This window comes from Balaenoptera borealis (assembly GCF_965194805.1).
Source record: "Balaenoptera borealis genome assembly, chromosome: 6".
NCBI classification, from domain to species: domain Eukaryota; kingdom Metazoa; phylum Chordata; class Mammalia; order Artiodactyla; family Balaenopteridae; genus Balaenoptera; species Balaenoptera borealis.
In genome coordinates, this window is record NC_138863.1 from 60,940,139 (window position 1) to 60,964,626 (window position 24,488).

Sequence of the window (24,488 nt, forward strand, 5' to 3'; positions counted from 1 at the left end):
TAATGTCTTAATACTTCCACTATGAATACAGTTGACCACTGAACAACCTGGGGGTTAAGGGTGCTGACCCTCCTCGAAGGAGAACATATGCAAATAAACAGTCAGCCTTCAGTATCTGTGGACCATGTAGCACTGTAGTATTTACTATCAAAAAAAAATCCATGTATAAGTGGACCCATGCAGGTCAAATCCATGTGGTTCAAGGGCCAACTGTAGTTATTAAGGGCTTATTATTAAGAACTGTGTGGTAGCCAAGATGGTCGCCAATGACCCAGCCTCCTGGCATCCACACCCTGGTCTGCCACACTGTGCTGGTCTGTGTGAGCAGGGGGATGGGATGTCACTTCTGAAATTAGGTTATAAAAGACTGTGGCTTCTGCCACAGTGCGCACTCTGGTACCCTCCTTGGATCGCCAGTCTGGAAGAAGCAGGCTGCCATGTTGTGAGCAGTCCGATGGAGAGACACAGGTGGCAAGAAAGTGGCCTTCACAAGGAACTGAGGCCGGCCAAGAACCACGTGAGTGAGCTTGGCAGCGCGTCCTCCAGCCCCGGTCAAGTGCTGGGATGACTACAGCTCCCACCAATAGCTCAACTACAACCTCGTGAGAGTTCCTAAGCCATAGGCCCCCAGCTGAGCTACACCCAGATTCCTGCCCCTCAGAAACTGTGACATAGTAAGTGTTTGTCGTTTGGGGTAATTTGTTACACAGCAGTAGGTAACTAATACAGCTGCACAGGTATTATTTCTTTAATCTTCATAATAGCCTAGTAAGGTAAGTACTTGTCTCAACTCCATGTTAAAAATGAAGAAACTGAAGCCTGGATAGGTTAACATGCCCAAGGTTCCACAACTAGTAAGCAGCAGCATCAAGATTCGAACCTAAGGAGCCTGATATGACAACCCACACTCTTAGCCTCTGCTTATATAGCCTTCCTTGTATTACTTTTATAATCAGAAAATATATTTTCAAAGTATTTTCATTCATAGAAAAAGAAATTCCCACTCGTCCTTCACTCCTGTTGTAGAAGTAGAGATACTCTCACCACTTCTAAGGGGACTTTTCCCCCTTCTCCTCCTTCTATTCCTTTTCACCTCTTTCAGGTCTGCTCTCTCTCCAGGAAGCCCCCTGCTCTCCAAATTTCCCGTGGCCCTTGTTCCTTACCAGTTGCCTTCCTTCCCTCTGCGTCTAAACATAACCAGGACCTCTATGTCAAAAACAAAATGTATGTCCACACAAAACTTGTACACAAATGTCCACAGCAGCATTATTTGTAAGAGTCAAAAAGTGGATATAACCCAAATGTCCAACAATTGGTGAATGGATAAACAAAATGTGATATCCCATTCAGTAGAATATTATTTGGCAATTAAAAAAGGGATGAAGTACTGATACATGCTTCAACATGAATAAACCTTGAAAACACAGTGCTAAGTGAAAGACGCCAGTCATAGAAGACCACACATTATGTGATTCCACGTATTTGAAATATCCAGAATAGGAAATCTATAGAGCCAGAAAGCAGATTAGTGGTTACCTAGGGCTGGTGAGGATAGGGGGATTGGGGAGTGACTGCTAATGGGTAAGAGGTTTCTTTCAGGGGTGATGAAAATATAAAATTGATGGTGGTGATGGTTGCACAACTCTGTGAATACACTAAATACCACTGAATTGTAAACTTTAAATAGGTGAATTGCATGGTCTGTAAATTATATCTTGATGAAGTTGTTACTTAAAAAGAGAACCAAGAACCTCCACACTTCTCTGCAGCCACCACCATCACTTTTCATCTCTCTTTCCACTGCTAAAATTTTGGTCTAAATCTCTATGACTTCCAAGTGGCCAATTTCACTGACCCTTACTGAGTCATCCCGAAATTTCCTCCTGAGCCTCTTTTCCTGACTAGGTTCTCTGTTTCTGCCTACTCCCTCTCTTCTGCTCTGACAGCTCCTCTCCTTCCTCAGGTCCCCTTTCTAACCACCAGGTCCTGATTCCTCCTTCTCTGTATCATTTCTCTTGCATCCATCTCTCCCTTTCCATCCTGCAGACAAGGCACTAATTCAGGCCCCCATCACTTTGTTTCCACCAATATTTCCCAAATGACACGATAGCTTTCCCTCTTCAATACATCCAGGGCACCAGCAGCTGCAGGTTATTTCACTTATTTGTCAAAAACCTTCATCAGTCTCTGCTGCCTATAAGATAAACCCTAAGCCGACCTTCAACGTTCTCACCACCTGGCCCTAACCTGTATTATTAATCTTCCTCTTCACAACTCTGCTACGCAAACTCTCAGCTCCAGCCAAACCCTCCATTCCAGAACCCTCTGAACAGGTCTTGACTTTTCCTGTATTCACATGGTTTCCCCACTGCTGCCCTGCCTTACCCCCTTAGAAATGCCCCTCCCTCATCCCTCCGCCTCTCTGCTGACCACCTTACTCATCCTTCAAGGCCCAATTCTGTGAAGTGATCACTCCAGCCCCAAATTATCTTTCCTTCCTCTTTTTCCCAGAGCACTATCATACTGTTTTGCATTGTTATAGGTATTAGGCTTCTTTCTCCAATTAAACTAAAAACCATCTAACCCAGTTCAGAAGTCACCTCCGTGGTAAAACTCCAGACTACTACCCCCAAATCTTCCAGTTCCTCACTTCTCATTCCCATTATACCTGTTCTTTGCTCTTGCTGGAAATTCTCATCTTAGGACAACTCTTCCCCCGCCCCCAAAACTATCAGTCTCTTCCCTTTTTACTTCTATGCTCTAGATTATTCATTGTAATAATAATGAGCCCAGAAACAAACAAAATAGACAAGGTCCATGACCTTGGGAAACTTCCAGCCTAGGCTAGACTCTAGAATGCATTAATTCAACCCCCCTCTTGCTAACCCCCCACTCCCCTTTTCTCTTACTCCCTGGTCCTTCCAGTGCATCCATCTGGAAAATTCCAATCAATCCAACTATCTACCTTCACTCTTTTATACACACAGGATGATGCCCATTTGGAGAAAATCACACAGTGGCAATGAATGGGGTCACTACAGATACACAGTCTCTAATTTCACTTGGATCTCAACACTGCTGGGCAATCCTTCTATTATCCTTTATCATTTTTTCCACCTATTTCCCAACCCCTTACCTCATTTCATCTCTAATCTCTGCAAAAATGTACAGAAAGAAACAGAAGTAATTGGGGGATGAGGAGCTTCTTCAATTTTCTGTCTCCTCTCCCAGCTGAAAAACTATCTACATGCACATCTATCATTTCCTCCATCCCTAAGGGAGCAGGAATCTGGTATCTTTACCCCTTTTCACACACTTGCCTCAGTTGTCCCATTCAGGTAGTCCCCAAATCCTATACATTTTACTGCCAAAAGTAGCATCTCCAACTGGCTACTCCCTAGCTCTCACCTACTTGCTTGCCATATTAAACCAGCAGAGCTCCCAGAAGGCTGCACAGGCTCTCACCCCTCTCTCTGCCTTTGGACAAGAGGCCTCTCTGTTTCTAGACTCCTTCATCTGACCAGGCCCTCCTTGCACTGGAGGACTCAGCCTAGTCTTCTCCTCTGTGAAGGTGAAGGCGCCTCGGTCTCTATTGGATGATCCCATTGCATCATATGCTTACCTCTGTCTGTGCATCCTTCTTATTCTGTTGCAAAATTGATTTACATGTTTGATTCCACCAAGGACTGTGAACTCATGGAGGACGAGAACTGTGTATTCCAAGGCCAGTACAGTGTAAATGGCACATCCCCCGCTCTCTAGTTTCCTTTTGTGTTTCCACAATACTTGGGTCAAATCTCCTCTTTCCCCATTAATTTGTGCATTATTGCTTTGTGATCAGAGGATGTAGTTTATACAATTTTTCTTTCTAGAACTTACTGAGGTTTTCAGTGGCAAAACTTAACCATCTTTTATCCTATTTCGTGTATATTTGTAAAAAAAATCCTAATCCAAGGTATCAACTTTAATATTAAATCAAATTTACTAATTATAACATTCTGAAATCCAATAACCTTATTATGTCTACTTAAATTGACAAATTAGAGGCATGCTAGTTTCCTATTACAATTGTGGTTTTATCCATTTTTCCTTTTATTTTTAACAGCTCTTGCTTTATGTATTTTAACATGTTATTTGACTCATAAAGATTCATTATTAATAACTTTATTGTATCACTATTAACTAGCTACTTTTCATTCATTCATTCAAAAAATCTTTATTGAGTGCTTATTATGTGCCAGGCATTGTTCTAGGTACTTGGGATACATCAGGGAAAAAAACAAACAAAAATTCTTCTCTTTGCCAAACTTACAGTCTATATATGTGGGGAGGTAGGCAACAGACAACATGACAAATAAGTAAGTCATACAGTGTGTTAGAAAGTGTTAAGTGCTATGAGTAGGGCCTTACAGGACATTATGAGGATTTTGGCTTTTACTCTGAGTGAAATAGGTTTTTAGCGAAAGAATGACATGATCTGACAACAGTTTTAAAAGTTCAGTCTGGCTGCTGTGTTGAGAATCCAGTATAGGAGGGCAAGGGTAGAAGCAGGGAGACCAGTAAGTGGTTACTGCAGTAATCCAGGTAAGATATGATAGTGACTCAACTCAGGTGGTGACAGTGGGGTGTCAAAAATGCATTCTGGGTATATCTTAAAGGTAGATTTGGGGCTTCCCTGGTGGCGCAGTGGTTAAGAATCTGCCTGCCAATGCAAGGGACATGGGTTGGAGCCCTGGCCCGGGAAGATCCCACATGCCGCAGAGCAACTAAGCCCATGCGCCACAACTACTAAGCCTGCACTCTAGAGCCCGCGAGCCACAACTACTGAGCCCACGTGCCACAACTACTGAAGCCTGTGCGCCTAGAGCCCCTGCTCCGCAACAAGAGAAGCCACGACAGTGAAAAGCCCACGCACTGCAACGAAGAGTAGCCCCCGCTTACCGCAACTAGAGAAAGCCTGCACACAGCAACGAAGACCCAACACAGCCAAAAATAAATAAATAAATAAATAAATAAATAAATTTTTTTTAAAAGGTAGATTTCAATGGGATTTCTTGACAGATTGGATACATGAGAGAAAGAAAGGAATTGGGGGTGATTTGAAGGCTTATGGTCTGAGAAACTGACAGGATAAAATTACCAACAACTAAGGTAGGGAAGTCTTTGGAGTGCAGCAAATTTTAGGGAAGAGATTAGAAGTCCAGTTTTGGAGTTTTGAACATGTTGATTTCGACATTTGGAAATGTTAAGTAAGCAGATGGATGTATGAGTCTGGAATTTACAAGAAAGGTCTTGGCTGAGGGCATAAACATGGGAGGCAACAGCTTAATGGGTTATTAGAGTCATATGACTACTAATGAGATCATTAAGGGGATAGTGAGGGTAGAAAGAGAAAAGGTCCATGAACCTCTTTGTCCTCTTTGATGCTTTTTGCCTTAAATTCTATTCTGTCAAATATTAATATTCTTACTTTGCTTTTCTCAATGGATAGTTCTCTATTGACACATTTGACCTTGGGTTAACTTTCTAGTTCTGTTCTCCTTGGAAACCTGGCAAATGTGGAAAGTCAGCCATGATACTGAGTAATATCACTTATGGTAAAAATGACTCCAGATTGATAAACTTCATCTAGACTATGAATAAATTATAAATATCTGGTGATAGGGAATTCCCTGGCGGTCCAGTGGTTAGGACTCCGTGCTGTCATTGCTGAGGTGCAGGTTCAATCCCTGGTCAGGGAACTAAGATCCCAAAAGCAGTGTGGGCAGCCAAAAAAAAATTTCTTTTTTAATAAATTTATTTATTTATTTATTTTTGGCTGTGTTGGGTCTTCGTTGCTGCACACGGGCTTTCTCTAGTTGCAGTCAGCGGGGACTACTCTTTGTTGTGGTGCGTGGGCTTCTCATTACAGTGGCTTCTCTTGTTGCGGAGCATGGGCTCTAGACGCATGGGCTCAGTAGTTGTGGCACGCAGGCTCAGTAGTTGTGACCTGCGGGCTCTAAACCACAGGCTCAGTAGTTGTGGCTCACGGGCTTAGTTGCTCTGCGGCATGTGGGATCTTCCTGGACCAGGGCTCAAACCTGTGTCCCCTGCATTGGCAGGCAGATTCTTAACCACTGCACCACCAGGGAAGTCTAAAAAAATTTTTTTTAATAAATAAATAAATATCTGGTGAAAAGCCATACTTGTTGTGTGTGGTGACTCCAAGTTTTGTGGGAGACATTTGGGGACTGCCTGCCTGCATGTACTACCTATAAGTTGTTCTTTAGGTTTTCCACTGAAAATTAATTGCTGCTGGCTCTTAGATATTATATAGTGTTCTAGTTAATACTGCTGTGCAATGAGTTATCCAAAAGTTAACAGTGTTTTAACAGAACTAATAATTTTATTATGCTCATGGATTATTTGGGTCAGGAATTTGGAAATGAATGTCTGAGGCTGCATGATATCTGAGGCCCTGAGTAAAGAAGAAGACTTGGCTGGGGATGACTCTAGGGCTGAGGGCTGGAACCATCTGGAGGCTCATTCACATGTCTGGTGCCTGCAATGGGATGACTCAAAGATTAGGTCTCCTGACTGGATAACTTTCAAAGAACCTCTTCAAGTGGCTTGGCTTCCTCACAACACAGCAGCCCCAGGGTAGTTGGGTTTCTTACAAAGCAGCTGAAGCTCCCAGCATGACTGTTCTAGTGAACAAAGCAGAAGCTGCATCTCCTTTTATGACAGCCTTGAAAGTCACACAGCATCACCTCCCCAATTCTCTTTTGGTTGAAGTAGTCACAAGACAGTCTAGACTCAAGGGGAAGGGACACAGGTTCGAGCCCTGGTCCAGAAGATCCCACGTGCTGTGGAGCAACTAAGTGAGACCCCACTTCTCAATGGGAGGGGTATCAAAGAATATTGATATTCTAAGGGAGATGCTATTTTTTTTTCAAATCATCTTACTTCGAGAAATTAATGAAAGTCACGCATATTTTCCTTCAGGAAAGTGCCCATATAGACAAAATTTTGCATGTATTTGAGGAGTTCATCTTCTTCCTTCCCACTGTATTCAAGAAACAGCCTTAGATTGTCTCGATTCATTGACACGTATCCCATCAAGAGGGACTCTATATCCCCTTCCCTGAATCTGGGCTTCCTTGTAATTGCTTCAACCAATGGAGAACATCTGCTAAAAGGAAAGGGACATTTCTTGTGCTAGATACTTTCACAGGTTCTCCCACTTAATTTGTTAATTTTCATTTGACTTAGATAATTTTATACCCTTTCTTTTTTTGAAAACAGGTGAAGAAAGTGAAATTCAGAAAGGTTAAGTTTTTTTTTTAATAGACATAGTTTTTAGAGCAGCTTTAGGTTCACAGAAAAGTTGAGTGGAAAATTACGTTACTTTTTAAATTCATGTGATAATAAGTTGTAGAGACAGGATCCAAAATCAGATCTTTACCAGTTGCTTTTTCTGATATATAATCACTCTCTAGATATTAAGAAGCATATTATTCTAAGCACAAGATCTGACATTTCACTAGATACAAAACTGAACCTCTTGCTGCAATGTGAAGGACTAACACTGTGGGACTCAACTTGCAACAAACACTGGAGGATGTTCAATCCTTTCTTACTCTATAATCTCCCACTTTAACATTGTTATAGTAAGAATTCCCTAAATTCATTTTTTTAAATGCTATTTCTGTCAATTGCTTTTGCTCTTCTTTCTATAATCTTGCAATCTTGCTTTAGGATTACATTTCCACACTGCGTGATCCTTTCATATACTTTCAGAAAATGAAGGAAGTAGATACCCAATTAAACATAAATCCACACAGTTCTAAACACAACTCATTGGTCACTTTTGGATGATAAACCTGTTATTTTAAAAACTGGTAAATACAGAGAACAAAGCAAACATTTAACTTTTCAGGATGAGGTCTATCAGGGTAGTCAAATACTTGATGAGGAAGTTTCTTTCTATAGATATCTTCTAGCTAATAAACGCAGAAGGAATGACTGAATTAAAATATTACCATTTTGCAAACTCTTAATGAGCTAATGGAGCCAAGTAATGATCACCAGTGGCCACTAACATCACAAAAAGCAACACTCTAGGAAGTATTCTTGCCCAAAACAACAACAACAACAAAAAGTGTAACCTAAATCAAGTCAGGCCTTGGATCTAACTGCCAGTTAATAGAGGAACATTTTAAATGACTCCACTGGAAATACAATCAGCAAAATCCAGAATGTGGAAAGCTCCATTAGGGCAGACTGCCGAGTCAGTTGCTTCAACAAATAAATTTCAAGAAAAAGAAACTGGGAAAATAAACTTACTGAATTAAAAAAAAAAAAAAAACTGACATCCTCTTCTAGCCATGTTGCCATAACTGGTACTAGAATTCCTTCCTGCCTTAAATGACTAGACAACTAGACAAAACGTGAAGGAGCTATTTTTTGGCATTGGCTGCTGAACGATGTAGGACAGTGAACCTTGAGGGTAAATAAGTACACAAGGTGAGCCCAGATCGGCTCCAGTGTTCTGCCTGGTGAAACCGTCCCAAATGTGGCCTTGGGAGACGGAGTCCAAGCCAAGCACAGCCCCTCACTGTTTACTTAGGGAGGCAGAGAGCAGAGGGCTGGCTGCTGAAGCAGCTGGAATTTGTGCGGTACTGAAGGTTCTGGGAAACAGAGAGGCACAAGCCCTACCGGACAGTGGCTGGTGCAAGGCTGAGAGCTGAATAGAGATTCCAGAGGTTGCAGGGCTGGGAGAAGTTGAAGTCTTAGCCCAACCCGAGTAGACGGACCTCACTGAGCCCCACAGGCATTCAGCTGGGACCAGAAAGATCAACCGGGCCCTCAGTGGAATAAGAACCACGCAAATGCAGAGCAAGGGTGGGCAGATTAAGGCCAGTGAGACAAACCTGGCTCACTGTTTTTTCTTATAAATAAAATTTTATTGGAATATAGCTATGCTCATTTGTTTATATACTGTCTATGCTGCCTTTGTACTATATTAGCAGACTTGAGTAGCTGCAGTAGAGACGATAGGGCCCACAGAAGTTTAAGATATTTACTATCTGGCCCTTTATAGAAAAAGTTTGCTGAACTCTGCACTAGAGTAAGAGCCACACTCTAGGACTAAGAGCAAAACAAACAGATCCACCCTACCAAAGAAGAAAACCACGCCTGGCAGAACAGCAGAATCTCCACAAGGTATTACCCACTTGGGAAGAATATACAATTACATATATGAAGAACAGAAAAATGTGATCCACAGTCAAGAAAAAAAGTCAATAAAACAGAAAAAGACCCTGAGATCACCCAGATGACAGATTAACAGATAAGGACTTTAAAACAGCTGTTATAAATATGCATGTACAAGTACTTAAAGGAAAAGATGGACGTGAGTAAACAACTGGGAAACCTCAACACAGAAACGGAAACTATAAGAAAAGAACCAAATATAAATTCTAGAACTGATAAGTGTAATATATGAAGAAAATTTTAAAGGCTCCTGGCTTTTGGAGATACATAATCAAAAATCTACAGATGAAATTATATATCTGAGATGTGCTTCAAAATAATCCAGCTTGGGGAGGGGAAGTGGCTGGGGGTAAAGATGAAACAAGAGCTGCCATAAATTGATGGCTATTGTAACTAGGTGATGGGTATGTCCTGCTCGCTCCACTTTTCTGTATGTTTGAAATTCTGCACATTCAAAAGCTAAAAAAGAAAATCCAATCTCTACAAGAAAAAACTGTTTTAACTGAAAAACAAGATAATGTTCAAATGAAGCTTTGCATATATCTTATTCTCCTCCCATCTTGCCAAATTCCCAAAGATACATATCATCCACTCTGCATTTTCAAAGATCCCCAATGCTTGGGGAAAGTGAACATTTCATAAAAACTGTGAATATTTATGTAGGTGAATGCCATTCTATCTTTCTCTCTCTTTCTCTCTCTCTCTCTCTTTCTCTCTCTCTCTGTATGTGCTACACTTTGACACATATGGATATATCAGTATTTGATTTCACAAAATGAGATTGTATTAAATTGTTCTGTAACTTGCATTTTCCAAATAATATATGTTGTGAATATCATTCCATGTCAACAAATAGAGGTCAACATTTTTTTTTTTTGGTTAATGACTGTACAGCATTTATCATTGAGGGTCTACATGCCCTGTACTGTGTATTAAAGTTCATAATTTCAATGGGAGACAATGAATGTCTCCCATTGAATGTGTTTCTATAATGTGTTATAGAAAGCTATTTCAAGCAGAGGGAAAACATAAGAGCACACATAGCTTGAGGGACAAGTCTGACTTTAGGGAATTCAGGGCCATGATTTGATTGTTAAGTATGCTTTAATTTATGTAGTAACAAGCCATATCATAACAGAGTTTATTTGTATTAAGGTACTTGTTAAAAAAAATCATATAGCAAAAATCCGTCTCCATTCTCAGCTATCAACATGAAAAGAGTTTAAGTCACAGGAAGCTCCTTATTAATAGTATTGATATTTTCCAAATCACCCATGGCCTGCATCCCAAAAGCTGATTTCTAAGTTGGTTTGATGAAACTGAGGATACATTTTCCTACTGAAGCTATACAAAACAGTAAGGATCTCAGGTCAGTTGACAAAAGTTTAAAGTACCTAATTTATGATGTAAAATAGCCCCTCCCCTACCTGGGGTTAAATTTTTGAAAAACCACTGTCATAAGAAAATTCTTAGTGGAAGAATCTATGGCCTTAGAGTCACAAATGAACAAAAGCACTTGAAAAATTTGTACATTTGTTAAAAAAAAGACAAGAATAATAAAATATTAGTAGCATTATATGCATCTTAAATTACAGTAATGAGTATATATAAGTAATTTCCAGTTACCATTCCTTGATCATGGAAATCTTAAAGGTGTTCCTTTCCTATATTATAAATTACACAGACATTTTGCTTTGTTGCAGAGAATATGCACAGTGAAAGAAATTTTTCCCTTGGGTCTGGTCCCATTCAAACATTTGATATCTTTTGTATTTGCTTGGTTGTTTTTTTCTTTTATACAGTTTAAAAAAAAAAAAAGGTTTGGAAAATAAAAATGCTATCTTCTCAATGTATAAAATTCAAACACATCAATTGTAAAGAAAGTAAAAATCAGTACAATCTCACCATCTGGAAACAACAGCCATGAACACTTGGGTGAGCATCATGCTAGATATTTCTTTGGGCATATATGCATATAAGGAAACAAAGATACAAACTTTATGTAAGTGGGATTTACTGTTCTATACCAGCCTGTTCTCCTCCATGCATGTCCATGACTTTTTAAGTCTACAGTATATCTACATCATCTTTCTAATGGCTGCACAGCACGCCACTGCATGGATAAACTATAATTTATTTAGTCATTCTCTTACCAATGGACATTTCAGATTATGGTGACTATTTCCCAATTACCATGATTATAAAGTTACATTCTTATTTATCCATCTTTGTACACTCATCCTATTGTTCTCTCAGGATAAATTCCTAAAAGCAGAATTGTTAGGTAAAAAGTATGTATACCTTACACCTTGATACACATTGCCACACAGCCCTCTGGAAAGGCCAAACTATTTCACACACCCACCAACTGTGCCTTTCTTAGACTTTCTGCTGCACTTGCCCACAATCTGCCCCCTCTCCTCTCACTGGCATCAGTTCCCTCCACATGGATTGTGGAAGGACAGCAGGATAGTGATTAGGTCCAAGGGTTTACTTCCATCAGCTTCCTTCATCTCTCCCATGACTACACTGCTTAAGCCTTAAGCACTTCTCTTTTAGATTTCTTCCCTTCCCCCTCCCAACCTCTTTTTTCTAATTATCTCCAGTAAGTCTGACTCACAACTCAAATTACCTGGAATTCTCACAGTTGCCCAAAAAGGTATACAGAAGTAACACTGCCTTAAATTAATCTTGGAGGGAGATGGACTATAAAAGGGGGGGGGCAGGGAATAAAGTCACTAACTAGGCCGGTCATATGACAAAAACTGACATTTTGAGATAAATTATTCTTTAGGCCTACCATATAACTTTTGTGAACAAATGTTTCTACAGGAGGTTGCAGTCTGAAAGGTCTTTCATTTGGTTATGAAACTGAGTACTTACTATGTGCACACATTGTATGCCAGGTTTTGGGAAGACAGAGATGAAGAAGATAAGATTATTGTCTCTAAGAAGCTCCCATTCTAGCAAGGGAGATAGAGGTGTAAACAAATACTTTTCAGATAAGTGTGCATACTCTGATAGAGGGTAATAAGTGTTGTGATAAAGGCATGGCCTGAGTGCTATGTAAGCAGACTGGGTTAGTTTAGCCTGGGCAGAGGCAAATACAGCTTCAAAGGAGAGATGGCATTTAAGTGTGGCCTTGAAGGATGAATGGTTTGCTGGGTGAAAAAAGACATTGCAGGCAAAGCAATTAAGGAGGTACAATGGCAAACCTTAGCAGAGATATGAGGTTAGGAAACTGGCAGGACCTGAGGCTGAAAAGGTAAACTGAGGCCAGACTGAGATGGTGCTATGCTTCGATGCTAAGGGATTCAGACTATCCCAGCAATGAAGAGTCCCCAGAGGTTTTTTTAGTAGGGAAGCATCATAATCCGATCTGAATTTTAGAAAGACAGCTGGTTGTGGGGAAGAAGATGGACTGAGGTGGAGACCAGTTACAAGGGATGGTAAAGAATTGTACCCAGACCATGCAGAAAACTGGAGGCATCCAAGAAATGGGATTTACTGACTCACTGGACATAGACACTGAAGGCAGTGGTGGGGACCAAAAGCCCTTAAATATTTACACTTAGGTACTGCCTGGATGGCGATGCTATTAATGGAGACAGAGTATATATGCAGAGAAACAGATGTGCAGGAAAATATTCATTTCCATATTGGACTTGTTGAGCTTAAAGGGCCTGTGAGACATCTAGGAAAAGATACCTAACAGACAGCTGGCATTCAGACCTGGTGCTCAGTTCCACAGGATACTCTGTTGATTTTTAAAAACTGTATAGATTTGACAGTCATTGAGGTAGGTAAATTTGATTGCTGACAACAAAGAGAGGAAAGAGGGATGAGGGCTTAGAACAGAATCCTGGGGAACACTAATATTTATAAACCTAGAAGTAGAAGAAGAGCCTAGTGGAAGTCTGGGAAAATCAGAGAAACAGGAGGCAAGCCAGGAGAGACTGGCTCATAAAAGGAACAAGAGTGTAAAAGAGAAAATATGCCCCCTTCTTTGCCTTCACCATTCCTTCCCATACTCACTGGGTAAAGGATCTTATGTGTCAGCATCGAGAGCTGGAGCAAAGATTCTAATAAAGTGGGAACCGGGAGTGAGAGATTAAGCAAGGAGAGAGCTCCTGGGGCCCCAGGATAGGGATTTTGCACCGTGATCAGGGATTTAGTGTCAGTGCTAATACCAGGAGTACCCTCATCCCTAAAAGGCTCTTGTTACCTTCTCTCTACCTTCCAAGAGACTAATCCATCCTTTCCCCTTTCCAATGCCACTACTTATAGTTTCCACCCATCCCTTAGCCCATGATAGAAGAGAACAAATTTGGCCAAGCTGCAAGGCTTGCGGGATATTAAGCGGGATCTTAATTCCCTGACCAGGGACTGAACCCATGCCCTCGGCAGTGAAAGTGCCCAGTCCTAACCACTGGACCGCCAGGGAATTCCTCAGAAGAGAACAAGTCTTAACAGCCTCTCAGTTCAGTAAGCTCTTGAGCCAGGTACTGTGCTTATTAAGATAGACACATAGATAAGACAAGGTTCCTGCTCAACAAGAATTAACAATCTAGTTAGGAGTGGGGATGGAGAGGAAGTAGGTAACTACTATATAGAGGGTGTACTGTGATTAAAGCTACAATGAGCTGGAGAGTCATGAGAGAAACCTTATGCCCTTCTTAAGAGGTTAAAAAATCTCTTCTGGGACTTCCCTGGTGGCACAGTGGTTAAGAATCTGCCTGCCAATGCAGGGGACACGGGTTCGATCCCTGGTCCAGAAAGATCCCACATGCCGTGGAGCAACTAAACCCGTGCACCACAACTACAGAGCCTGTGCTCTAGAGCCTGCGAGCCACAACTACTGAGCCTGCGTGCCACAACTACTGAAGCCCGCACGCCTAGAGCCCGTGCTCCACAACAAGAGAAGCCACTGCAATGAGAAGCCTGCGCACCACAACGAAGAGTAGCCCCCGCTCACCACAACTAGAGAAAGCCCGCGTGCAGCAGCGAAGACCCAATGCAGCCAAAAATAATTAAATTAAAAAAAAAACTCTTCCTCCCATTTTCCAAGAGGGAAAGGTGCACATAGATGCTGATGATAAATCATGGCACATAAAGCCTTATAGTGGATTAATTTACATCAATCTAAAAGGGTGAAAAGGAGGAAGAGAGAAAAGAAAGGACCCTTCATAAATTTACCCTTCATTTTCAACCTTGGGGGGCGGAGAGCAGGTGGTACAGGACAACCTGTCTGCAATGCATAATAAAACTAATTATGAATAGCCCATAAAGGGGCCTTTCCCTATCACTAAATCTCTTCCTGATGACATATTTTCCCTCCCTCTTGTAATCAGAAGATCCCCCTCTTCTAGTCAGAAGATAACCCTCTTGTGGGGTATAGTGGGATGGGTTACTATAGTTATTTCTGTAATAGCTTTTTCCAAGATTGTCTGAACCACCATTTGTCAAAATCATAAGTGACAAAAAAGATGAATATGTTATTTCTATACTCTGCAAAGAGATTATATACATATGCATACATATATGTGTGTGTATATAACACGTGTGTGTGTGTGTGTGTGTGTTTTGGCTCCTCCTCTACCTTGCCTATCTGCACAGATCCTCTTCACCATTACCTGCAGTGCACAAAAAAGAAGTCTAAACGCCATTAATTCTTGTCAAAAGAGGAAACAGAAAAAAAGTAACTTGATTAGTAAACAGTTTGGATTGGAACCCAGATCTTAAGAGATGTAAATTGGTGCTCTTTTCACAAGGCTGTACTCTCACACTGGCCTCCACTCTCCCCTCCAACCAGTCCAAAATACTGCCTACATCACCTTCCCTTTACACATCTCTCACCTCATATCTTCCTGTGGCTCCTTAGTCATCTCCACTAACACTGTATTACACTGAAAGACTGAGGTCTAACTGCCTACCAACCTCCTTCCTCTCTAGAAACATCTTCCTTTTTACTTCTCACACATGCTCATCATACTTGTCCTGTCTCATCTGAACTTTGCACACTGACTTCTCTGAAGAGACCATGCCACGCAGGGCAGAGGAATGAGCACTTAAAAAAAAAAAAAAAAGAAAGAAATCAGTGCCATGTTCAAATGCCCATTTTGCCTCTTACAATCTGTGCAATCTTAGTCTTATTACTTAACCTCTTTGTCTCACTTTTCTCATCAGCAGAGAATAATGCCTTACTCACTGTGTTTTAAAAGGTAGCTAGCATATGTTAGGTGCTTAACACAGTATCAGGTACTTCAAAAGCACTTAATAAACGGTAGCTATTTACTGTGAAAATAATATTTGCCTCACAGGACTGTTGTTCCTACATTCCTGAAACCTAAATAGTCCTTGAAAATATTTTAATTCCCTTCTTCCCCCATCCTTGAAACAACTTCCTAGTTCTTTCCAACAAAGATTCAGAAACCGGTTCAAATCCAACAAAGATTCACCTGCAAAAGTATTTGCACATTTACTAAAATCTCACCACTCCCACAAGAGTAACACCTACTGAAAGCTAGCCAGACAAAATTTCTCCTCTTCTTAACTTTAAGTCAATGGAAGAGAATAATCACATTTTGCAAGTTCCCCAAAAGACGTGTTGTATCATGCCAACGGATACAAGTTGCTTTCTCTGCGGCAACTGGGTGTCCAGGCGCATTTCAGTTACAGTAGGTTCATTGCTCCGCAGCAGGAATAAAAAAGTTTGCTACAGCAATCACACAACTGACGTGGGCGAAGAAAACCTCAGACAATGTCCCATAAATCTCAAGGAGGGACTGCAAATAGATGCCACGCAGTGACGTGATCTGGGCAAGTGACAAATGAACACTTGTGGGTATGTTCCTGTGGCAGTGTGTCTGCGTGTGTCCGCAGAACTGAAAGCACATTCGTGTGCGCCGAGATGTCTGATCGCGGACGTGTATTCCTTTGAACCCGACTGCGTACCCAGTGAGCGACAGTGAGAAGCCCCGCGAGGCTGTCCTCCAGGTGCTTACCTCTACGGACGAACAGGTGTACGCCGCTGGGCGCCGCCATGTTGGTGTCGGTCACGTGGCCGCGAGCTCTCGCCACTCCCCCGCCCCGCCCCGCCCCGCCCCGCCCCGCCCCGCCCCGCCCGTTGGAGCCGTCCAGTCGCAGCCTTGCCGAAGACCGGAGGTGCCGAGGCTGCCAGAGGGGGAGTGCGCGTGCGCGCCGGGGGCTGACTGCAGGAGCCCAGGCGGCGGAGCGGCTCGGGCACCGGGGCCAGTAGGGGAACCCGCGGCCAGCCGAGCCCGCTCCGGCCGCGAGAGACGGGCTCCAGCCGCGGTTCGCGCGCTCGCTCTGAGCCCCCGCGCCCAGGTGGGATGGAAGAAGCCTGTCAGGTAAGCGTGGTATCCAATATTTGTAGCATCAACATTTTGGCGCATGGAAACGTAAAGTTGGGAGGAAAAAATAAAGCACAATCTAGCGTTCAACATAGCACTTTGCATCGTCTGCTCTTTGTTGCAAATTATTTCCCTGGATTCAGTTGAAAGGTAAAATTTGGTTCAAAGTCACCAGCTGCCCTTTTGCTGTCCCAGAATCTACATTACTCAGCAGAGACAACAGACAAGACAGGATCTGTGTGCAGCTGCAAAATCTATTCTGGGTACCACAGTGGGTATATTCAGGGGACTTCTCCTTCCCCAAGGACACCTCGAGCTCAGCGGTATTAAGTGGAGTCTTAATCCTAAATTTGACTTTTAACAATGAGAGGATGACGTCTGCCAATTGCGCTGCCGAAAGATGAAGCCTACAGAAGGCCAGTTATGAATCAAGTGAGGGAGCTGATGTATCCCTAGTGATGACAGTGTCCATTTTTACCAAATTCGCTGTTCCTCTTATCTGCATTCTGGGGCAGATTTCCATTCTGTCATGGACCAGGTGTTAATCATCTTGGTAGCCTGGTACCCAGCAAAGAACCTGATAGTCAAGGCATGTCTGGTGAAGGAATTGAACTCTGCATGGACCCAGTCAAACCAAGAACGTAACAGTCTCCAAATGCAGTAAAGATTGATAAGGATTCTTGGTGAACATGTGTGATGTCTCCTAATTAATATTTAAGAATTTAACTACACACTCAGTGAAAAACCCAGACAATTCAGAAATGATTTTTTTAAAGAAAGGGTAAATCCCCTTCCTCACCCTCTCTACACACCACAATCCCACTATTTAGTCAGCCACTGTGTGTGTCATTCCATGCCTTTTACAGGCAAATATGTGTAAAGATTTTAAATGGAATCACATACTTACTGTTGCAACTTGCTTTTCCACTCATAAACATCAAATCTCAGAACACTTAGAGCTGATTCTTTTTAATGACTACATAGTCCTGATGTTTTTACTTTTTTTTCACATCTTTATTGGAGTATAATTGCTTTACAATGTTGTGTCAGTTTCTGCTGTACAACAAAGTGCATCAGCTATACATATACATATATCCCCATATCCCCTCCCTCTTGCGCCTCTCTCCCACCGTCCCTATCCCACCCCTCTAGGTGGTCACAAAGCATCGAGTTGATCTCCCTGGTGCTATGCAGCAGCTTCTCACTAGCCATCCATTTTACATTTGGTAGTGTATATATGTCAATGCTAGTCTCTCACTTCATCCCAGCTTCCCCTTCCCCCCCATGTCCTCAAGTCCGTTCTCTACGTCTGCATCTTTATTCCTGCCCTGCCACTAGGTCCATCAGTACCGCTTTTTTAGATTCCATATATATGTGTTAGCATACGGTATCTGTTTTTCTCTTTCTGACTTACTTCACTCTGTATGACAGACTATCCCTCTACTGGGTATGTAGGTACCATAATATGAGAAAACCATAATTCAAAAAGAGTCATGTACCACAATGTTCATTGCAGCACTGTTTACAATAACCAGGACATGGAAGCAACCTAAGTGTCCATCTACAGATGAATGGATAATGATGATGTGGCACATATATACAAGGGAATATTACTCAGCCATAAAGAGGAACAAAATTGAGTTATTTGTAGTGAGGTGGATGGACCTAGAGTCTGTCGTACAAAGTGAAGTAAGTCAGAAAGAGAAAAACAAGAGTGAGTTTGGGTAGTTCATTAGAGGACACATCTATACTTCTTGGAGACCCATTTTGTATGCTTTTGGGTCACCTTGAAAGATAAAAAGAAAAGATGTTTTCCACTGATGTAAATAAAATATACAAGGATGAGAATGAAAAGTACTCTTTCAGGTGACTTCAAGCCCCACCTTTTTCAAATGCAGATCAATTCCAAGGAGAAAGTTTTTGAACGTGCTAATCTGTCCTCAGAGTAACTGAAGCCAACAATCTGAGTTCAGGAAAGGAGCCTGAGAGTTAGCAGAACACCGAGTCTCAAGAAGTGTGCAAAAAAAAGAAACCTAGAAGTCCCTAGAGAAATGTCAGAAGGCATTAAGCCCAATTTCAAACACATCTGAAATAGAACACATGTTCACGTGATTCAGCTCAGCCAATCCTTGGAAAACCAATGCACAATTTATTCCCCTGCAACTAGAAGGAAAAGGAAAAGGAAACACTATGAGAACTCAGGTGGCACCACCATAGTGGAATCCAGTGAGGAAATTTCCAATAAGTTCAGCAAGGATGTGGATATGCAGGATGAGCTAGAAATGAAGCAGATATGAACTTGCACAGGTGATAGCTTGTGCACCGATTCTTGATTTAGCTTCTTTCATCACATCCTTCTGACCTTAGAAAGATTAAGAACTGCCAGCATGTGTCCTCCAAAATCATCAATTTATGAGATATATGCATACTGATCAACGGTATAAAAAAGGGCTGGACCCCTGACATCTAAGATCCCTGTCAATTCTAACATCTATGATCCTGGGTGTTAAGGCATTAGATTGCTTTCATTTAGTTGAGTAACTACTACTGACTCACTTCTCTACTCCATTTCTGCCCATCTTCCCATCTGTGAAATGAAGGTTAATTATGTTGTGGCACTTCATTGATTTGAACTCCCACCATTATTCAGATTTTGTACTTGTGTTTCTTGAAAAAAAAAGTTGAATAATTTTTCAAAACCAGGGTTCAAGAAATAAAGTATAACTTCCTAATACCTTCAGTTTCTGTGTCCAGAAATTCATTCTTAAATGTTAAAATATTTTAATTAATTGTGATTAATTATTGCTTTATAGGTCTTTTACCTTGGTTTTTAAAAGATTGTCATACTAGCATCTTTTAAAATCTAATCTTCTTTTATTAAAGAAATAAATCAGAAATAAATTCCGACATTCTCATTTTTAAAAAGTCATTTTTTTCTTTCCTCCTTCTTCTACTTAATGATAGTTTATTTTAGACTTATATTACACAACTTTTTCAAAAGCTGTATATAAGTTTGTGATAAAATTGAAATTATATTGGTTTCTATAATGTAGATACTGAATTTGTAATTCAGATTAACAATTTAAAATGCTCTAGGGATTATGCTACATGAAGTAAATCTCTTTTTTTTTTTTTTATAAATTTATTTATTTATTTTTGGCTGCGTTGGGTCTTCGTTGCTGCTCACAGGCTTTCTCTAGTTGCGGCGAGCAGGGGCCACTCCTCGTTGCGGTGCGCAGGCCTCTCACTGTGGCGGCCTCTCCTGTTGCAGAGCATGGGCTCCAGGCACGCAGGCTCCAGCAGTTGTGGCACGCGGGCTCAGCACTTGTGGCTCGAGGGCACCAGAGCGCAGGCTCAGCAGTTGCGGCGCACGGGCTTAGTTGCTCCGCGGCATGTGGGATCTTCCCGGACCAGGGCTCGAACCCATGTCCCCTGCGTTGGCAGGTGGATTCTTAACCACTGCGCCACCAGGGAAGTCCCAGTAAGTCCTTTTAAAAATAAATTTTGCTTTGTAATACATCATCCTGTAACTTGTTACACAGTTTAGATTTTTAAGTACTTATGAAGATTACTTATAATGCAAGATACTTAAAAACATAGACTACAAAATAAAGACTAAGGTGCTTACATATCTATAGAAGAAGCTTGTTACATATGAACACATAAGACTAACTGAAATAAAGTGGTGTTTCCTACTAGGCACAAAGCCGGTTCTGTGGCCTGCTGGGGGAAACTGGTGCCCTGGGGCCTGCACAGCTTCAGTAGGGCTGTCATTTAGCCTCAGGTGCCTTCATTCTCCCTTCCTGAGCTTGCTTCTCAGTTTTGCCATCTGAATCAGAAAAATTAGCCTTTTGGTTTAATATCAGGATCGTTTCTTAGCAGTTTACTCTATGGCTTGAGAAGAATATTTCCCATCCTGCCCTCCAATGTGTTCGATTTTATTGTGAGGAAATACTTCTATTTATTTACATTTTTTAAAGCTTTTAAAAATTTTTATTTATTTATTTATTTATTTATTTATTTATTTATTTTTGGCTGCATTGGGTCTTTGTTGCTGCATGTGGGCTTTCTCTAGTTGCGGTGAGCGGGGGCTACTCTACATTTTTTTTAAGTCAAATGAACGTTCTTTCCAAGAACTTGGAGTCCTGCATAAACATAATCTGCACATATAACAAGGAGCTGTCTAAGCTGACTGGACCCCTCTAAAGTTAAGGTCCAGCTTCAAATTATTCTATGTTCAGGCAGAAAGTTTCTAGGGCACTCTCAGCCAACTTTCTGGTAGAATGTCATTTCCTATACAAATCACTTGAGATAATGATGGAGATGTTACTGGGTAATCTAGGGGGACCCTTAGAGAAAATGTGTAAATGCTCCGTGTTTTCTTGAGGAAAAGTAGTGTCACGTGCAAGAGGATCTGTCCGTGCTGTTTGTGCCCTGCTTCCTTCGTCTCTAGTGGTGTCAAGAGGAAGCCAGGAGGCAGGGGAGGGGGGCTGGCATCGTGTGTGACCCTCCTGCCCCCCCATTTTTGATTTGTATAATAATGTTTTCTAGACCATGTAATTCCTAGGCAAATGAAACTTTAAGTTCCACCCCCTTCTAACAAGATTGCCCTACCTGAGCCCCTCCTACATTGAAATTCTGAAGATTCTGTGGCTCTCCAGCCATTTATAGGCCTAATCCAAGCGGGCTCAGCAAGTAGCATGCTGCACCCTCCCGTGCAGCCTGTCACTGTGATTAAGCAGAGTGGAATGGGATCAGATAGGGCTAACTTAGCTGTAGGGTAAGACCAAACTTTGTCCCAAGGGAGGTGTTGCTCTCAGGCACAGTCTGGCCCACATTCATTTAAAGCCGCTCCAACCTCTTGGCTTGAAAGATATTATGGGAGATTTGTAGGCAGAAACAGTGCTTCAGCATAACAGCCTGTACATTGTTGGAGCAGCAGGCCACCTGGGATGGTGGCAGGGGCCAAGGGAGGGAAGAGATGGGAAGACCATAAGGAAGAGGATGAGGGTGGTCCCAGACCTCACTCACTGATGCATCTGAGTTTTATCTTTTTTTTTTTAATTGAGGTATAGTTGATTTACAATATTATATTAATTGCAGGTGTACAACATAATGATTCAAAATTTTTATGGATTATACTCCATTTATAGTTATTATAGTATATTGGCTGTATTCCCTGTGTTGTACAATGTATCCTTGTAGCTTATTTACCTTAGGCATAGTAGCCCGTACCTCTTAATCCCCTACGCCTATCTCTTGCCCTTCTCCCCTTCCCTCTCCACACTGGTAACCACTCTTTTGTTCTCTGTATCTGTGAGTCTGTTTCTTTTGTGTTATACTCACTAGTTTGTTTTATCTTTTAGATTCCACATATAAGTGATAACATACAGTATTTGTCTTTCTCTGTTTGACTTATTTCACTAAATATAATATACCCTCCAGGTCGATCCACGTTGTTGCAAATGGCAAACTTTCATTCTTTTTTATGACTGATAGTATTCTGTTGTACATATACCACATCTTCTTATCCATTCATCTGTTGATGGATACTTAGGTTGTTTCTTGGCCATTGTAAATAATGCTGCTATGAACATTGGGGTGCATGTATCTTTTCAAATTAGTGTTTTTGTTTTCTTCGGATATATACTCAGAAATGGAATTGCTGGATCATATGGTAGTTCTATTTTTAGTTTTTTGAGGAACTTCCGCACTATTTTCCACAGTGGCTGTTGAGTTTTATCTTGAGGGACAGGGCTTCCCTGACTTCATTTCTTGGCACTGGCTCTATGGAAGCTGGGTTAAAGCAGAAGTGGTGTATTTGCCCCATGAAATCTAAATAAAAACGTGTACCGTTATCGACTATCATCCATTCTCAATTAGTAAGCCCTGGAAAAGTAGCACCTGCTTACACACTTCTGGAGAATGAAGAATTCCATGCAGAGTAAGGAAGAAAGGCAAAAAGTTTCCAAGAGAATTTAGTGATCAATCAGCCAATCAATAAATACTTAAGTGCCTACTCTAGGCTCCAAGGAGATGTGATACTACTTTTGTTCTTAGGAAGCCAATTGGAAAGCTGAGACTAACATGCTCACAAAATTGTCCATAAAGAAAGACCAAGTACTCTTGAGACTATAAGCCTCTTAGGAGCAACACCAGGTGTGAGGGGGTCACAGATTTTGGCTATCCCTGGCTGCCAAGAACTGAGAAAAATGCTGAACTCTAATTATATAAATTCCCAGGAACTTGCACCTGTTAAAATCCTTCCTGCAAAGATGAAGGTGAAAGGGAAATAATGCTTCCTTTACCATCTCTAATCCACATTTGTAAAAAAAGAGAAAGGAAAACGCTCTCGATCTCATTGTTAGAATTTTTTTAAGTCTGTTTTGGTTTTTCTTTTTTGTTTACACATGTATGTAATATGTGCTCTTTAAAAACATTTAAAAAATACGGAAGTGTAAAATACAGAAAGTAGAAGTTCCCCAGAAAAGCTCTTCCCAGGTAATCACTGTTAATACGTTGATATGTATTCATCCAGAGTTCTTTCTGTGCATATACCATTTGCTGAACTTTCTAAGGGAAGTTACCTGTTTTACTGTGACTAGTCACACATCTATATAGAATAAAAGACAGACTAGGCAAACCACATGTGAGAGGACAGGAATGCATAGTATTACCTATGTCTTTGTTGCTGTCTACTGTACATTCTCTTTTCCTTTTGCCTTCACTCTGCCCTTGTTTCTCTTCTTCCAATGTTTTCACCCTTCTATAAGATTACTCCTCTTACTGTTTTTTCCCTTTCCCTCCTGAAATGATGGTACATTCCTGGTTACCTTCTCCTATTTTTTCGTCTTTGCTTACCCTTCTGCTGGGTTTATGGTTCTGTGTTTACTGTAGTGTGTTTGAGTAAACAGTGTCCTGTAGGGTTATGTGAGACCAGTTCATATAGAAAGCAATTGGACCACTAAGATCAGAGGTTGAAAATATTTGTGATTTTGACATTTCCTACCTAGAAGTATGAAGCAGTACTCCTTGGTCAGTGAACAGTTATGCAGACTACACTGCAGTAAGAATCTCCAAAGTGGAGATTATGAAATAACAAGGGATTTAATAATAGAAAAAGAAAACTAGCCTGTGTGTCCCTTTTCCCTCTCCCACTCTCCACCTCCACTCCCCAAACTGGCTGACAAACTAAGCAGAAATGCACTACTGCTTAAATTGCATTTCTTAACTTCTACTCGCCTCTCACTCAACAGATTCTGTATTCAGGACGGAAGCTGTTGAAACAAACAAGGGGGCAGATGCTGCCTCGACCTGTCTTCCCATTGAGCTGAGCCCCTCTGTGCTCCCCCATCCACTTTAACCCAAGAATAACCTGTCTGGAGAGCATTCTCCTCATCTGAGGCACACACAGACGTCACTGCGTTTTCCTTTGCTGGAGAAAGGATAAAGGAAGAAAGGCGGCAGCTGCTCCAGGAGCAGAGAGCAAACAAGCCTCACTGTGGTGGCCCCACAGCCTTCACAAAGGGGATTCAGAGAGCTAGGCAAACACACTGCGCAGCCCAAGACTTCTGCACAGATTCACCTGCCAGTATTATTCATTAAAGATCTAAAGAACTGTCCAGGTGAACTGAGAGTCTAACCAAAGCACGTTTTCCAACTGGTCTTTTATGGAGTTGGAAGAGGGAGAATACAGTTGAAGAACTGGAAAGGGCTTTAAAGATCACCTAATCCAACTAGAACCCTACCCCTTCCAATTTTAAGGTAAAGCTAGTGAGGCCCGGAAAGGTCGTAGGAGAGAAGATTCGCCCCTTTTCCAGCCTGTGTACATTGTAACACCGGAGGTCTTAAAAATTTTTT

At 41.5% G+C, this 24,488-nt stretch overlaps 2 protein-coding genes across 7 annotated transcripts in view; one reads left to right on the plus strand and one right to left on the minus strand.

The window, feature by feature from the left end:
* Window positions 1–16,327, minus strand: part of METAP1D (methionyl aminopeptidase type 1D, mitochondrial) — a 78,595-nt gene extending 62,268 nt beyond the window's left edge. For 3 of the 6 annotated variants that reach the window (XM_082395432.1, XM_082395431.1, XM_082395426.1), the window contains exon 1: window positions 16,260–16,327. In XM_082395432.1, coding sequence (XP_082251558.1) covers window positions 16,260–16,299 — 40 coding nt within the window. In that variant the 5' untranslated portion in view covers window positions 16,300–16,327. The remainder of the gene's footprint in view (window positions 1–16,259) is intronic. The other 3 variants (XM_082395430.1, XM_082395427.1, XM_082395429.1) reach the window with 3 other exon arrangements.
* A 173-nt stretch (window positions 16,328–16,500) lies between these two features.
* Window positions 16,501–24,488, plus strand: part of SLC25A12 (solute carrier family 25 member 12) — a 183,455-nt gene continuing 175,467 nt past the window's right edge. The window contains exon 1 of the mRNA XM_082395398.1: window positions 16,501–16,625. Coding sequence (XP_082251524.1) covers window positions 16,608–16,625 — 18 coding nt within the window. The 5' untranslated portion in view covers window positions 16,501–16,607. The remainder of the gene's footprint in view (window positions 16,626–24,488) is intronic.